The sequence below is a fragment of the Dromaius novaehollandiae genome, chromosome 1 (genome assembly GCF_036370855.1).
Source record: "Dromaius novaehollandiae isolate bDroNov1 chromosome 1, bDroNov1.hap1, whole genome shotgun sequence".
Classification (NCBI taxonomy): domain Eukaryota; kingdom Metazoa; phylum Chordata; class Aves; order Casuariiformes; family Dromaiidae; genus Dromaius; species Dromaius novaehollandiae.
In genome coordinates, this window is record NC_088098.1 from 218024187 (window position 1) to 218039280 (window position 15094).

General features: G+C 69.9%; 3 protein-coding genes across 3 annotated transcripts; 1 reads left to right on the forward strand and 2 right to left on the reverse strand.

Annotated features, from left to right (window-relative positions):
- Nucleotides 1-2960: 2960 nt before the first annotated feature.
- LOC135327193 (folate receptor gamma-like) lies at nt 2961-5843 on the reverse strand. Its single transcript, XM_064505296.1, has 4 exons — nt 5532-5843; nt 5248-5436; nt 4120-4255; nt 2961-4008 (listed from the first exon to the last, which is right to left on the reverse strand). The coding sequence occupies exons 1-4, from the start codon at nt 5700-5702 to the stop codon at nt 3701-3703; spliced, it is 804 nt and encodes a 267-aa protein (XP_064361366.1). The 5' UTR covers nt 5703-5843; the 3' UTR covers nt 2961-3700.
- Nucleotides 5844-6543: 700 nt separating this feature from the next.
- Nucleotides 6544-9806, forward strand: ANAPC15 (anaphase promoting complex subunit 15). Its single transcript, XM_064505301.1, has 4 exons — nt 6544-6765; nt 8772-8831; nt 9024-9161; nt 9431-9806. The coding sequence occupies exons 1-4, from the start codon at nt 6646-6648 to the stop codon at nt 9476-9478; spliced, it is 366 nt and encodes a 121-aa protein (XP_064361371.1). The 5' UTR covers nt 6544-6645; the 3' UTR covers nt 9479-9806.
- A 74-nt stretch (nt 9807-9880) lies between these two features.
- Nucleotides 9881-12793, reverse strand: LOC112993984 (transmembrane O-methyltransferase homolog). The gene is made up of 4 exons (XM_064505297.1): nt 12510-12793; nt 11526-11808; nt 10389-10585; nt 9881-10279 (listed from the first exon to the last, which is right to left on the reverse strand). The coding sequence occupies exons 2-4, from the start codon at nt 11785-11787 to the stop codon at nt 9959-9961; spliced, it is 780 nt and encodes a 259-aa protein (XP_064361367.1). The 5' UTR covers nt 11788-11808; nt 12510-12793; the 3' UTR covers nt 9881-9958.
- Nucleotides 12794-15094: the final 2301 nt, after the last annotated feature.

The window sequence follows — 15094 nt, forward strand, 5'->3', positions numbered from 1 at the left end:
CCCGGCTCACCCTGGTTCAGCCCGGTTCAGCCCGGGTCAGCCTGGTTCAGCCCCGTTCAGCCCGGGTCAGCCCCCAGCTCAGCCTGGTTCAGCCCAGTTCAGCCCGTCTCAGCCCAGTTCAGCCCAGCTCAGCCCGTCTCAGCTCGGTTCAGCCTGGTTCAGCCCAGCTCAGCCCCACTCAGCTCAATTCAGCTCGGCTCAGCCTAGTTCAGCCCGGCTCAGCCTAGTTCAGCCCGGCTCAGCCTAGTTCAGCCCAGCTCGGCCTAGTTCAGCCCGGCTCAGCCCGGTTCAGCCCGTCTCAGCTCGGTTCAGCCTGGTTTAGCCCAGCTCAGCCCCGCTCAGCTCAGTTCCTAGCCTGGTTCAGCCTGGTTCAGCCCGGTTCAGCCCCGCTCAGCTCGGCTCAGCCTAGTTCAGCCCAATTCAGCTTGGTTCAGCCCGTCTCAGCCCATCTCAGCCCGTCTCAGCTCAGCTCAGCCCAGTTCAGCCTAGCTCAGCCCCGCTCAGCTCGGTTCAGCCTATCTCAGCTCAGTCCAGCCCGGTGCGGCGGGGCTCGGGGCTCGGTGGGGGCGCGGGGCCCCACAGTCCTGCTGCTCCCGCAGCGCCGGCGCCCCGGGGGCCTTGGGGCCCTCCCCAGGCAGGGACAGCACCGTGCGCGGGGGCAGCGGGGGTCCACGGGGGAAGGATCCCTGGGGACGAACGGGGCAGAGCCGGGGCACAGCCACCCCCGGGACCACCCCCGGGAACGGGACGGGATGGGAACGGAGGGGGCCGGGGAAACAGGGGTGATGAGTGGGGGGGATGTGGGGTGTGAGCGGGGGGGATGTGGGGTGTGAGCGGGCAGGATGTGGGGTGTGAGTGAGGGGATGTGGGGTGTGAGCAGGCGGGATGTGGGGTGTGAGCAGCAGGATGTGGGGTGTGAGCGGGGGGGATGTGGGGTGTGAGTGAGGGGATGTGGGGTGTGAGCAGGCGGGATGTGGGGTGTGAGCAGCAGGATGTGGGGTGTGAGCGGGGGGGATGTGGGGTGTGAGCAGGGGGGATGTGGGGTGTGAGTAGGTGAGATGTGGGGTGTGAGTGAGGGGATGTGGGGTGTGAGCAGCAGGATGTCAGGTGTGAGCGGGGGGGATGTGGGGTGTGAGCAGGGGGGATGTGGGGTGTGAGCGGGGGGGATGTGGGGTGTGAGTAGGTGAGATGTGGGGTGTGAGCGGGGGGGATGTGGGGTGTGAGTAGGTGAGATGTGGGGTGTGAGTGAGGGGATGTGGGGTGTGAGCAGGGGGGATGTGGGGTGTGAGCGGCGGGATGTGGGGTGTGAGCGGGGGGGATGTGGGGTGTGACCGGGGGGGGATGTGGGGTGTGAGTGAGGGGATGTGGGGTGTGAGCGGGGGGGATGTGGGGTGTGAGCAGGGGGATGTGGGGTGAGAGGGGGGGATGTGGGGTGTGAGTGGGGGGGGATGTGGGGTGTGAGTGGGGGGGGATGTGGGGTGTGAGCGGGAGATGTGGGGTGTCAGCGGGGGGGATGTGGGGTGTGACCGGGGGGGGATGTGGGGTGTGAGCAGGGGGGATGTGGGGTGTGAGTAGGTGAGATGTGGGGTGTGAGTGAGGGGATGTGGGGTGTGAGCAGGGGGGATGTGGGGTGTGAGTGAGGGGATGTGGGGTGTGAGCGGGGGGGATGTGGGGTGTGAGCAGGGGGGATGTGGGGTGTGAGTGAGGGGATGTGGGGTGTGAGCGGGGGGGATGTGGGGTGTGAGTGAGGGGATGTGGGGTGTGAGCAGGGAGGATGTGGGGTGTGAGCGTGGGGGATGTGGGGTGTGAGCAGGGGGGGATGTGGGGTGTGGGGGGGGATGTGGGGTGTGAGCGGGGGGGATGTGGGGTGTGAGCAGGGGGGGATGTGGGGTGTGAGTGAGGGGATGTGGGGTGTGAGCGGGGGGATGTGGGGTGTGAGCGTGGGGGATGTGGGGTGTGAGCAGGGGGGGATGTGGGGTGTGGGGGGGGATGTGGGGTGTGAGCGGGGGGGATGTGGGGTGTGAGCAGGGGGGGATGTGGGGTGTGGGGGGGGATGTGGGGTGTGAGCGGGGGGGATGTGGGGTGTGAGCAGGGAGGATGTGGGGTGTGAGCAGGGGGGGATGTGGGGTGTGAGTGAGGGGATGTGGGGTGTGAGCGTGGGGGATGTGGGGTGTGAGCAGGGGGGGATGTGGGGTGTGAGTGAGGGGATGTGGGGTGTGAGCGGGGGGATGTGGGGTGTGAGCGTGGGGGATGTGGGGTGTGAGCAGGGGGGGATGTGGGGTGTGGGGGGGGATGTGGGGTGTGAGCGGGGGGGATGTGGGGTGTGAGCGGGGGGATGTGGGGTGTGAGTGGGGGGGATGTGGGGTGTGAGCGGGGGGGATGTGGGGTGTGACTACGGTTGTGTGTGCCAACACAGTTGTGCATTTTAGCACGGTTGGGGTGTGAGCAAGGGGTGTGAACACGGGCCTGGGTGTGAGCATGGGTGCGGGTGTGAGCACGTGTTGGGTGTGAGCCGGTGTCGGGGTGTGAACACGAGTGGGGTGTGAACCCGGGTGTGTGAGCACGGGTGGGGTGTGAAGATGGCTGTGGGGTGTGAGCTCGCCGGGGGGGTATGAACACGGGTGGGGTGTGCACACGGGTGGGGTGTGACGTGGGCTGGGGCTGTGCACACGGGTGGGGTGTGAGCTCGCCTGGGGGTGTGCACACGAGTGGGGTGTGTGCACGGGTGGGGTGTGCACGGGTGGGGGTGCGCCCCGTGCCCCCCCGCCACCCCCCCGTGCCCCGTCCCGCCCCCACCAGCGCTGCGGGCAGCCCCGGCCCCACTCGTGGCGCGTGGGCGGCCGCGGCGGGCTCTGCCGGCGCCTCGGGGCTCCCAGCCGGGGCTGCTCCCCGTCCCCCCCCCCGTGCGGTTCCCACGCCGGAGCGGTGCCGCCGCGCTGCCCCCGCGATCGCGCCGGGCCTCGGAGTGCAGCAGCCTTTATTGGGCGCCGGCGCGGCGAGGGGGCCCGGTGCGGGGTCCCATCGTGGAGCTCCGTCCTGGGCTCCGGTGCGGGGATCCGGTGCGGGGATCCGGTGCGGGGTCCCGGTTCGGGGTCCCGTTGCGGGCTCCCAGTGCAGGATCCCGGTGCAGGATCCCGGTGCGGGCTCCGTCGCGAAGCTCCCGTCGAGGGGTCCCATCGCGGGGTCCCGTCGCGGGGCTCCGGTTTGGGGTCCCGGTACGGGGTCCCGGTGCAGGGTCCTATCGTGGAGCTCCGGTGCCGAGTCCCGTCGCAGGGCTCCGGTTCGGGGCTCCCGTCGCGGGCTCCAGTGCAGGGTCCCGGTGCGGGGTCCCATCGCAGAGCTCCGTCGTGGGGTCCCGTCCTGGGCTCCGGTGCAGGGTCCCGATTCGGGGTCCCGGTTCGGGCTCCCAGTGCAGGATCCCGGTGCGGGCTCCGTCGCGAAGCTCCCGTCGAGGGGTCCCATCGCGGGGTCCCATCGCGGGGCTCCGCTTTGGGCTCCCGGTACGGGCTCCCGGTGCAGGATCCCGGTGCGGGATCCATCGCGGGGTCCCGTCGCGGGGCTCCGGTTCGGGGTCCCGGTTCGGGATCCCGGTGCAGGGTCCCATCGCGGAGCTCCGTCGCGGGGTCCCGTCGCAGGGCTCCGGTGCGGGGTCCCAGCTCGGGCTCCCGTGTCCCGGGGGGGGTGGGGGGGGGCGCTGCGCTCAGGGCCGCGCCAGCAGCACCGGCAGCACCGGCAGCAGCAGCGGCAGGAGGGCGGCGGGCGGCCCCCCCGGCGGCGCGGCCCCCCCGGCGTCGGCGGCGTCGGCGAGGAGCGCGTAGTACTCGGCGACGGCGACGTTGGGGTTGGGCCCGTCGGCGTCGAACCACATCTGGATGCAGCGGCCGCTGCCGCGGCGCAGCGTCGTGTAGCGGTACGAGCCCGACCAGACGCGCTCGCAGAGCCCCGCCGCCGAGCCGAACACCTCGGCGAAGCGGCGGCAGCGGGCGCCGCGCGGACACACGTTGGTGCCTGCGGGGCGGCACGGTGAGGGGCGGCCCGGGGATGGGGCGGGGGGGGGGGGGGTCGAGGTGGGGGCCTCCCCCCCCCCCACGCCCACGCCCACGCCCCCGCCGCGCTCACCCGTGGTCCAGTTCCAGCCCGAGTGCCAGTTGCTCTTGCAGGTGAGCGCGGCGCGGCAGTCGCTCCACCACTGCTCGCAGTCCTCCCGGCACAGCGGCACGTCGCGGATCCGCTCCTTGCGCCAGCTGCTGTCCACCTGCGGCCGCACCGCGGGCAGCGCCGGGGGGGGCGGCCCGGCCCCCCCCCCTGCCCCCGGCCGCCGCCGCCCCGTCCCCCGTGGGAACCGCGGCGCCGCGGTGGGGGGGACCTCTCGTGGGGGGGGTGGGGGGTCCCCTGGGTCCTCCTTGCGGTGGGGGAGCCCCGCGGCCCGTTGTGGGGGGGTCCCCTCGCCCCCTCGCAGGGGTTCCCCTCACCGGGGGGGTCTCCTCGCCCCTTTGCAGCGGGGAGCCCTCGCCCCCTTGCAGGGGGTCCCCTTGCCCCATGGCAGGGGGGTCCCCTCGCCCCCTTACAGTGGGATTCCCTCGTGGGGGGGGCCTCCTTGCCCCCTCGCAGCAGGAACCCCTCACCCCATTGCAGAAGGGACCCCTCACCCCATTGCAGGGGGGTCCCCTTGCCCCATTGCAACAGGGCCCCCTCACCCCATGGCAGGGGGGCCCCCTCACCCCACTGCAGCAGAGACCCCTCACCCCGTTGCAGTGGGGTCCCCTCACCCCATGGCAGGGGGGTCCCGTCGCCCCCTCGCAGCAGTGCGGACCCCTCACCCCATTGCAGGGGGATTCCCTCGCCCCATTGCAGCAGGGACCCCTCACCCCAATGCAGCAGAGACCCCTTGCCCCATTGCAGCAGGGTCCCCTCACCCCATTGCAGAAGAGGGACCCCTCACCCCGTTGCAGCAGGGCCCCCTCACCCCATTGCAGGGGGGTCCCCTCGCCCCATTGCAGCAGGGACCCCTCGCCCCATTGCAGGGGGGTCCCCTTGCCCCATGGCAGGGGGGTCCCCTCGCCCCATTGCAGAAGAGGGGGTCCCCTCACCCCATGGCAGGGGGGTTCCCTCGCCCCATTGCAGCAGAGACCCCTCACCCCGTTGCAGGGGGGTCCCCTCACCCCATTGCAGCAGAGACCCCTCGCCCCATGGCAGCGGGGTCCCCTGGCCCCGTTGCAGCAGCAGCCCCCCCCCCGCCCGCCCTACCTGCTGCACCCAGGGCCCCAGGTTGGGCGAGCACTCGTAGAGGCAGGCGTCCTGCACGAAGTGGCGCTGGCAGCGCGGCGGCAGCGCGCCGCAGTGCGCCCAGTTGAAGCCGTAGAGGTGCGAGCGGTCCTCGTGCGCCGCCGCGCTCGTGTTGGCCGTGCAGCACGCGCGCTCCCGCCACGGCGCGCACTGCGGCACCGCGCGCTGCCACCGCCGCCCCGGGGCACCGGCACACCGGGACACCGGGGGGGGGGGGCAGCACCGGGCGGGGGGGGGGGGCTCACCTGGCCGTACAGCAGCCCCTCGGGGCCCGGCTCCTGCTTGTGGTGCTTGGCGTCCATGCACATGTTGAGCAGCGCGCTGCCCGCCGCCGCCGCCCGCCCCGCCGGCAGCAGCACCGGCAGCACCGGCAGCAGCAGCGGCAGCAGCAGCGGCAGCGCCTGCCCGCCGACCATGGCCCGGTGCTCGGTGCCCGGTGCTCGGTGCTCGGTGCTCGGTGCCCGGTGCTCGGTGCTCGGTGTCCGGGGCTCGGTGCCCGGTACCCGGTGCTCGGTGCTCGGTGCCCGGTGCTCGGTGCTCGGTGCCCGGTGCCCGGTACCCGGTGCTCGGTGCTCGGTGCTCGGTGCCCGGTGCTCGGTGCTCGGTGTCCGGGGCTCGGAGCGCGGCGGCGCTGCTGGGCGGCGCAGCCCGACTCAAAGGTCGCGCCGCGGCTCTGCCCCCGGGGACGGCGCCGGGGGGGGGGGGGGGCCACGCGGGGGGGGGGGCACCCGTGGGTCACACGTGCGTATGGGGGGTGGGGACACTCGTGGGTCACACACGCACATGGGGAGCGGGGACACCCGTGGGTCGCGCACACCCGGGGGGGCTGGACACGCGTGGGTCACACACGCACATGGGGGGGCAGGGACACCCGTGGGTCACATACACACCCGGGGGGGAGTGGGGACACCCGTGGGTCACACGTGCACATGGGGGGGGCGGGGACGCCCGTGGGTCACACACACACGCGGGGGGGCAGGGACACCCGTGGGTCACACACATGGGGGGCAGGGACACCCGTGGGTCACACACACACGCGGGGGGGCAGGGACCCCCGTGGGTCACACGTGCACATGGCGGGGGCGGGACACCCGTGGGTCACACACACGGGGGGGGCAGCAAGTTCCCCAGCTGTCAATCACGCCTTGACCACGCCCCTGGAGCCGCCCCTTCTCGGCCCCGCCCCCTCCCGCACGGCCCCAATGTGGGCGTGGCCTCCCGGGCAAGACCGCGGCCCCCTCCTACGCATGCGCCCTGCCCAGGGCTCCGCCCCGCCCCTTCCGGCGCGTCGGGTTCTGGCTCCGGGTCGGCGCCGCCCGCCCCGCGCGGAGGTTCCGCCGTTGCCGCCGCCGCCGCAGCATGTCCACGCTGTTCCCGTCGCTGCTGCCGCGCGTCACCGAGGCGCTGTGGTTCAACCTGGACCGGCCCTGCGTGGACGAGACCGAGCTGCAGCAGCAGGAGCAGCAGCACCAGGCCTGGGTGCGCCGCCGCCCCGCGCCGGGCGGGCGGGGGGGGTTCCGGGGACGGGGCTCCTCCGGGGAGGGGGTCCTGGGGCCGAGGGGTCCCGGGGACGGAGCACCCGGGGGTCCCCGGTGTCCGGCCCGGCGGGGGGGGTGGGCTGGGGACAGGGAATCCTGGGGACGGGGGGTCCTGGGGTTGGGGGTCCTGGGGGCAGGGCTGATGTTGGGGGTCCCTGTGGACAGGGGGCCCTGGGGATGGGGGTCTTGGGAGGGGGCTGACAGGGGACCCTTGAGGACAAGGTGACCCTGGGTTTGGGTGTCCTGGGGATGGGGACAACGAGGGGTTTGGGGATGGGGCTGACAGGGGGTCCCCGAGAACAGGGTGACCCTAGGATGGGGCTGACAAGGGGTCCCTTTGGACAGGAGGTCACAGGGCTGGGGGTTCCGGGGACATGGTTGACAGGGGGTCCCTGAAAACAAGGTGACTCTGGGTTTTGGTGTCCTGCAGATGGGGACAATGAGCAATTTTGGGATGGGGCTGACAGGGGGTCCCTGTGGACAGGGGGTCTTGGGGATCGGGACAACGAGGGGTTTGGGATTAGGGGGGGGCTTGTGGACAGGGGCTCCTGGGGATGGGGTTCCTGAGGACAGGGGGTCCTGTAGACTTGGGGTCCCTGTGGACAGGACCGGTGGGGGGTCCTGGGGCTGGGGCCGGGTGGGCAGAGTGCAAGGTGGAGACCTGGGGCGCAGCGTTGGGTGAGGGGGGCACAGACCCCCCCCCCTACAAGCTGGTGACGGGGCCCTGGCGAGCCTGGGGCGTGGGGCCCGGCCCCTCCGGGGGCTCCCGCCACCGTCCCCATCCCGCACCAGGGCCCGAGCGTTGCTGCCCTCCCTTTCGGGGCTCTGCTCGTCCCGTCGCAGCCTATCGCGTGCTAAATCGCAGCTCTCTGTGGGCAATTATGTAGTTTCCCTTCGTGGTTTGCAGCTCCCCGGTTGTCCGTGTAGGTAGCTTAAAAAGTGTTGTCGAAGCAAGGCTTTTTTTTTCCTCGCAGGCTGCAATTAATTAAGAAAAGATTCCCCAGAAAAAGGAAGGTGGTGACTTCAAATCCTTGTCACCTGCAGGTGCTGCGTACTGTGAGCGTGATTCTAGTGTCGCAGCCTGACCCCAGCCTGTGGGCCTAACAAAAAAGATTGGTTTGATTCATACCTGAATCTCAAAAGTGATTAAATCACTTGAATTAGTTAATTAATGGTTTAACCAAAAAAAAAAAAAGGGAGCAAGGACTGGGGGAAAAAGATTTAAGTCTCGCTGGATTTGAGGTGCCAGACTGTCTTAATTGAGCTGTAATTATGTGCTGTGGCTGTGGTAGGGAGAGCTGGAGGGAGGTGCTTAGGGAGAAAGGAGTTTTAAGAAGAAGTGACTGCTCTTCTATTTAAATGACTGCCTTTCTCTGCTCGTGGGTCTCTGTTTGTCTTCGCCGGTCCCTCCCGTCCCGGGACGGCAGGAGGAGCAGGGCCCTGGCAGCAGCGAAGTGAGCAGGGCCCAGGGTGGCCTCACGGCCGGCAGCGATTGCCGGGCGAAGGCATCACGCTGTATCCCCGAATGACCTTGTTTTCTGCGGATTTATCTGATCGCTTTCTGACCCCGCTAATCTCCCCGGCCTCGGCACCTCCCCGGCGTGTTGGTTCCCCAGCGCGGAGCTCCGTGTGTGCCGTAGGTTTCCCCCGATTCGGAGCCGGCTGGCGACGTCCGCCGATGGCCCGCGTTTCTCATGCGACAAAATACAGCGGATGATGGTTCCCGGTCCCCCTTTTTTCTCCCCCCTGTGACTGTGCAGCCCTCTCCTCCTCCTCCTGCGGGGCCCCAGGTTTCTGGGGTCCAATTTGAGCACGTTATTTAGGAAGCGGCTGGGTGCTCAGCCGCCTCCTCCGTCCCGTAGCTCGAGCGCTCGGGGTGTTTGGGGGGGCCCGGAGCTGGCTGCGCGGCTGCTTGGGCACCGAGCCGCCTCTCCCTCTCCTCCGCAGCTCCAGAGCATCGCCGAGAAGGACAACAACCTGGTGCCGATAGGGAAGCCGGCGTCCGAGGTGGGTCCGCGGCGCTGGGGGGTGTACAGGCGGGACGGGGCCGGGTTTACGCCTCTGTTGCGCCTTCCCCGACCCCCAAAACTCCCTCCTGCGGCCGGGGGGCCGCGCTGAGAGCTGCCGCAGGCGGGTGGTGGGGCTTTGGGCTCGTGCTGGGGCGGCGCTGACTGCCGCTGCCTCTCGCAACGCCCGCAGCATTACGACGAGGAGGAGGAGGAGGACGACGAGGATGACGAAGACAGCGAGGAGGACTCCGAGGACGACGAGGACATGCAGGATATGGACGAGATGAACGATTATAACGAGTCCCCCGACGACGGGGAGATCAACGAGGTAAACGGCGTGCCCGGGAGCGTGGCCTGCGGCCCCAGGCCCATTTGGGCGTCGCTGCGGTCGCAGCCAGAGCCCCGCTTGCCCGAGACTGTGGAGCAGCTGAGCTGTGAGACTAAACCCGGGGATCTGCCTCCCGTCTGCCCTCTCCACCTGCCTCCGCCACGTCCCTGTCCGTGTCCCCCACCTCTGGGAGCAGGGGAAGGGGTCGTCTGGTGGGAATGGACTGGCCGGTGCTCGGGGGCCATTTCCCATGTTTCCTCTTCCCCCAGGTGGACATGGAAGGGGCAGAGCAGGATCAAGACCAGTGGATGATCTGATCCTGCCGCATCCTGACCCAGCCAGAGCCCGAGAAGTCGGAGGAGGCCGGCAGGGACGTCTTGTCCGGCCAGCCGATCCTGGGGGCAGGCTCCGGTGTCCGGGAGGACCCCGGGGTTTGGTTTACTGGAGCTGCCCCTCCCGCTGCTGCGCCTCGTCGCCTTTCCGAGGGCTGCGGGGGATAAACGGACTCGGCACGAAGCTGGAGCGATGCCGCAGCTCCCGCTCCCGGCGCTGAGACAGCGCTGCTAATGCACGGCTCCGCGCGGGGCAGCTGCGGGGTCCCGCGAGCGCCGCTTTTCTAATAAATATGTTTTTTTTTCCAGAAAACGACCCCGTATGTGGAGCCCCCTTACAGGAGCTCCGGGCGGCCCGCGGCACAGAAGCTGCAACAGCCGCGGAGCGCCAGCAAGTGCGATTTTACTGCTTTTACACGGGGGGGTCGGCAGCCTCGCGGGACGGGGGGGCCGGTGCCGCCGGGCTCAGCGCGGGCCGGTGTAGGTGAGCTCGGCGATGCCGTCGGGGATGGCGCGGAAGTACTCGAGGCTGGTGCGGTGCACCTTGCAGCGGTAGCGGCCGCAGGTCTTGGCGTACTGCAGGAAGTGGGGCGCCCCGGGGAAGATGACGTTGTCGGCCAGCACCGTGGCGCCGGGGGCCAGCAGGTCGTGCGTCTCCAGCAGCCGCAGGTCGCGCAGGTAGCGGCGCTTCCAGTGGTCCATGAGGACGAAGTCGGCCCTGAGCAGGCCGTGCTGCTCCTTCAGCCGGGGGATCACCTCCTCGGAGGGGCCCACGATGAGCTCCACCTGGGCGGGAGGCCGTCAGGGCCGCGCCGTGGGGCACCGAGCGGGGCATCGCCCGCGGCGCCCCGGCAAAGGGGCCGGCAGGGACCCGGCGTCCCCTCCCCGCGCTCACGGTGTCCTCGCCGAAGCCGGCCAGGCGAATGACCTTCTCGGCGACGGCGGCGTGCTGGGGGTCGGCCTCGACGGTGTAGAGGCGGGCGCCCGGCGGCAGCCCCAGCGCCAGCAGCACGGTGCCGTAGCCGCAGTAGGTGCCCAGCTCCAGCACGGCCCGCGGCGCCCGCTCCTGCACCAGCCGCTCCACGATGCGGCCTGGCCGGGGGGGACGGGGGGCCGCTCAGCGCCCGCTGCCCCCACTCAGCCCCCAGCATCCCGTCCCCAGGGCCGCTGCGAGCTCCCAGCCCAGAGCCTGGCGTGAGATGAGTGCGTGGGGTCTCTGACCAGCCCCAGCTTGGGGTGTGAGGGAAGGGAACGGCGCTGGCAGGGCCGGGGGGGTGTACGTGTGAGCACGTGTGTGTGCAAGTGTGTGCAAGGCGTGTGTTCCTGCTGGCAGTGTGTGCATGCATATGTGTGCAGGCATGTGTGTGCTGCTGCTGGCAGTCGTGTGTGTGTATATGTGTGCAGGCATGTGTGCACTGCTGCTGGTAGTGTGTATGTGTGCAGGTGTGTGCATATTGCTGCTGGCAGTGTGTTTGTATGCATGTATACGTGTGCATGCATGTGCATATTGCTGCTGGCAGTGTGTGTGCGCATGTATACATGTGCATGTGTGTACATATTGCTGCTGGCAGTGTGTTTGTGTGTGTGTACACGTGTGCGTGCATGTACATATTGCTGCTGGCAGTGTGTGTGCACGTGTATACATGTGCATGCGTGTATTGCTGCTGGCAGTGTGCATGTATACGTGCGCAGGCGTGTGTGTGCATACATGTGCAGGCATGTGTGTATTGCTGGCAGTGCATTTGTGCATGTATACATATATGTGCATATATTGCTGCTGGCAGTGTGTGTATACGTGTGCAGGCAGGCGCGTGTTGCTGCTGGCAGTGTGTGCGTGTATGCGTATGCATGCGTGTGCTGCTGGCAGTGCATATATGCGTCTGTGTTGCTGCTGGCAGCGTGTTTGTGTGCGTGTGTACATATGCACGCACATATTGCTGCCGGCCGTGTGCGTGCACGCGTACGCGTGTGCAGGCGTGCTGCTGCCGGCCGTGTGCTTGCACACGCGCGTGCCCGGCGGCGGGGCGCTCACCCTTGCGGGGCCCCAGGTTGCTGAGGTGCTCGCGGCGGTGGCCCCACTGGTCGAAGGCGAGCAGCACGTGCCGCGGGTCGCCGGGCACGGCGTGCGCCAGCACGTACTGGAAGGCGCGCTGCTCCCGCGGCACCCCGCTCAGCCGGTCGCGCAGCCAGCGCAGCAGCACGGCCCGGTACAGCAGCAGCACGTAGTGCCGGTAGCGCAGCAGCAGCGTCACGAGCAAGGGCAGGAAGGCCAGCGCGATGGCTGCCGACACCATGGCGGCTCCCGCTCGGCAGCGCTGCGGAGAGGCCGCTCCCGGGGTGCCCGTGCCCGTGGGGGCTGGGGTTGGGACCCCCCCGAGCAGGGTGCTTGCGGGGTCCCTCGGGGCGTGCGCTCCCCCCACCCCTGCTCTCGCAAACCCCGTCCCTCGCACGGCCCCAGGGACCCCCCATCCCGGAGCCCCAGGGAGGCCACGGTCCAACACAGCCCCTCGCACCCCACAGCCTGCACCCTGTGCCCTGCACCCAGCACCCTGTGCCCCATATCCTGCACCCTGCGCCCCACATGCTGCAGCTTGGCCTGGTGCCCTGGCCCCCTCTCCACACCCCCTGCAATGTGAAGCCTGTGCCTGCACCCAGCACCCTGCACCCAGCCACCCACGTCTCCCGCCCTGCACCCAGCACCGTGCACCCTGCCCTCTGCCCCCCCCACACCTCCCGCCCTGCACCCAGCACCTCCCACCCTGCCCTCTGCCCCCCACACCTCCCGCCCCACACCTGCACCCAGCACCCTGCCCTCTGCCCCCCGCACCGTGCACTCTGCACCCAGCACCTCCCACCCGGCACCCTGCCCCCCATACCTCCCACACCCTGCCCCCCAACCTCCCACCCTGCACCCCACACCTGCACCCCACACCCGGGCCCCAGCTGCAGCAGGCCGTGCGTGGCGGCAGGGCCACCCAGCCGCGGGGTGCCGTGGGGCGCCGGGGACGGCTCCTACCTGCCCCGTCCCGTGGGGTGACGCGGGGCGGCGTGGGGTGCCGTGGGGCGCCGTGGGGTGCCGTGGGGCGCCGTGGGGGGCAGGTGCAGCAGGGCCGCGCGCCCCAGCCCCGGCTCCCCAGCGCCCGCCGCCCCGGCGCAGCCCCGCTGCCTGCTCAATTATTGATGGTGCCGCAGGCGCAGCCGGGCGCCGGCTCCGGTTACCTCCGTGCAGGGGCACCCGGTGCCGGGGCGACGCGGGGGCCGGGGGGGATGCGGGGGCTGGGGGCAATGCGGGGATGGGTGCAGGAGAAGAGGGATGGGCGCAAGATGTGGGCAACGGGTGCAGGAGGTGGGAGATGGGGCAGGAGGTGGGTGAGGGGTGCAGGAGGAGGGAGATGGGTGCAGGAGGTGAGGGATGGGTGCAGCAGGTTGGGGAAGGTGCAGGGGGTGGGAGATGGGTGCAGGGGGTGGGTGATGGGTGCAGGAGGTGGGACACGGGTGCAGGAGGTGGGAGATGGGTGCAGGAGGAGGGACACAGGTGCAGGAGGTGGGTGATGGGTGCAGGAGGAGGGACACAGGTGCAGGAGGTGGGTGATGGGTGCAGGAGGTGGGAGAGGGCTGCAGGATGTGGGTGAGGGGTGAAGGAGGTGAGGGATGGGTGCAGGAGGTGGGTGACGGGTGCAGGAGGTTGGGGAAGGTGCAGGAGGTGGGAGATGGGTGCAGGGGGTGGGAGATGGGTGCAGGGGGTGGGAGACGGGTGCAGGGGGTGGGAGATGGGTGCAGGAGGAGGGACACAGGTGCAGGAGGTGGGTGATGGGTGCAGGGGGTGGGAGATGGGTGCAGGAGGTGGGAGATGGGTGCAGGGGGTGGGTGATGGGTGCAGGAGGTGGGTGACGGGTGCAGGAGGTGGGAGAGGGCTGCAGGATGTGGGTGAGGGGTGAAGGAGGTGAGGGATGGGTGCAGGAGGTTGGGGAAGGTGCAGGAGGCGGGAGATGGGTGCAGGGGGTGGGAGAGGGCTGCAGGATGTGGGTGAGGGGTGAAGGAGGTGAGGGATGGGTGCAGGAGGTGAGGGATGGGTGCAGGAGGTTGGGGAAGGTGCAGGAGGCGGGAGATGGGTGCAGGGGGTGGGTGATGGGTGCAGGAGGAGGGACACAGGTGCAGGAGGCGGGAGATGGGTGCAGGGGGTGGGTGATGGGTGCAGGAGGTGGGTGACGGGTGCAGGAGGTGGGTGACGGGTGCAGGGGGTGGGTGACGGGTGCAGGAGGTGAGGGATGGGTGCAGGAGGTGGGAGATGGGTGCAGGGGGTGGGAGATGGGTGCAGGAGGTGAGGGATGGGTGCAGGAGGCAGGAGATGGGTGCAGGAGGTGGGAGATGGGTGCAGGAGGAGGGACACAGGTGCAGGGGGTGGGTGACGGGTGCAGGAGGTGAGGGATGGGTGCAGGAGGTTGGAGAAGGTGCAGGAGGTGGGAGATGGGTGCAGGAGGTGGGAGATGGGTGCAGGAGGTGAGGGATGGGTGCAGGAGGCAGGAGATGGGTGCAGGGGGTGGGAGATGGGTGCAGGGGGTGGGTGATGGGTGCAGGAGGTGGGAGAGGGGTGCAGGATGTGGGTGAGGGGTGAAGGAGGTGAGGGATGGGTGCAGGAGGTGGGTGACGGGTGCAGGAGGTTGGGGAAGGTGCAGGAGGCAGGAGATGGGTGCAGGGGGTGGGTGACGGGTGCAGGAGGAGGGAGATGGGTGCAGAAGGTGGGCAATGGGTGCAGGAGGTGGGAGACGGGTGCTGGCGCTGGAGAGGTGGATGCAGGAGCCGGGGAAGGGCCGCAGGAGCCCGGCGGCGGATGCCGGCGGCGGAAGGACAGTGGCCGGACTGGGGGGACAGAGAGGGAGCTGGGGGACGGCCGCAGCGGCCGGGATGGACGCTGGAGCGGAGGGCAGGATGCCAGCAGGCCAGGCACGGGCGGGAGGGTTTAGGGAAGCGGCTCCCCCGGCCCCGCGGGCCGCCCGGCTCAGCTGCCGCAGCTCCCGCTCGCCCGGCTGCCGGCCCCTCAGCCAGGAGACGACGAGCCCCCCGGCCCGGGCAGCACCCGCGGAGATGGCGCTTGCCGTCACCTTCAAGGCCGCGGGGACGAGGAGCTGCGGGGGGCAGGGGGAGGCCGCCGTCACGCCGGCCCGGGCCGGGCAGAGCGGCACCAAGCAGCTGGCAGCTACAACCGCCGAGGAAGCAACGCAGCCGGGACGGGGGCGCAGCCCGGCCCCCCCGCGGGTACCCCCAGCCCGGAGCTGGGGTCACCGAGCTCTTGGAGCGGAGTGCTGGGAGTACGGAGCACTGGGAGCACTGGGAGCACCGACCACTGGGTGCTGGGGGCACTGGGAGCACCAACCACTGGGAGCACCGACCATTGGGTGCTGGGGGCACTGAGAGCACTACGCACTGGGAGCACTGGGTGCTGGGAGCACTGGGAGCACCGGGTGCTGGGAGCACAGAGCACTGGGTGCCAGGAGCACTAGGAGCACCAAGCACTGGGAGCACTGGGACCAGGAGGCACTGGGGACATGGGGCGCTGGGAGCACTGGGAGCTCTGGGCAGCGGGAGCACCAGGCACTGGGA

What these genes read in the sequence shown, in the direction of transcription:
- LOC135327193 (XM_064505296.1), bottom strand. Translation starts at nt 5,702, where the DNA reads ATGGTCGGCGGGCAGGCGCTGCCGCTGCTGCTGCCGCTGCTGCTGCCG. An exon ending in AGGGGCTGCTGTACGGCCAG is followed by an intron (nt 5,437 to 5,531) that starts GTGAGCCCCCCC and finishes GCGGTGCCGCAG; the next exon opens with TGCGCGCCGTGGCGGGAGCG. An exon ending in GGGCTGGAACTGGACCACGG is followed by an intron (nt 4,009 to 4,119) that starts GTGAGCGCGGCG and finishes GCCGCCCCGCAG; the next exon opens with GCACCAACGTGTGTCCGCGC.
- ANAPC15 (XM_064505301.1), top strand. Translation starts at nt 6,646, where the DNA reads ATGTCCACGCTGTTCCCGTCGCTGCTGCCGCGCGTCACCGAGGCGCTG. An exon ending in AGCAGCAGCACCAGGCCTGG is followed by an intron (nt 6,766 to 8,771) that starts GTGCGCCGCCGC and finishes TCTCCTCCGCAG; the next exon opens with CTCCAGAGCATCGCCGAGAA. An exon ending in ACGACGGGGAGATCAACGAG is followed by an intron (nt 9,162 to 9,430) that starts GTAAACGGCGTG and finishes CTCTTCCCCCAG; the next exon opens with GTGGACATGGAAGGGGCAGA.
- LOC112993984 (XM_064505297.1), bottom strand. Translation starts at nt 11,787, where the DNA reads ATGGTGTCGGCAGCCATCGCGCTGGCCTTCCTGCCCTTGCTCGTGACG. An exon ending in CAACCTGGGGCCCCGCAAGG is followed by an intron (nt 10,586 to 11,525) that starts GTGAGCGCCCCG and finishes CCCCCCGGCCAG; the next exon opens with GCCGCATCGTGGAGCGGCTG. An exon ending in CCGGCTTCGGCGAGGACACC is followed by an intron (nt 10,280 to 10,388) that starts GTGAGCGCGGGG and finishes CCTCCCGCCCAG; the next exon opens with GTGGAGCTCATCGTGGGCCC.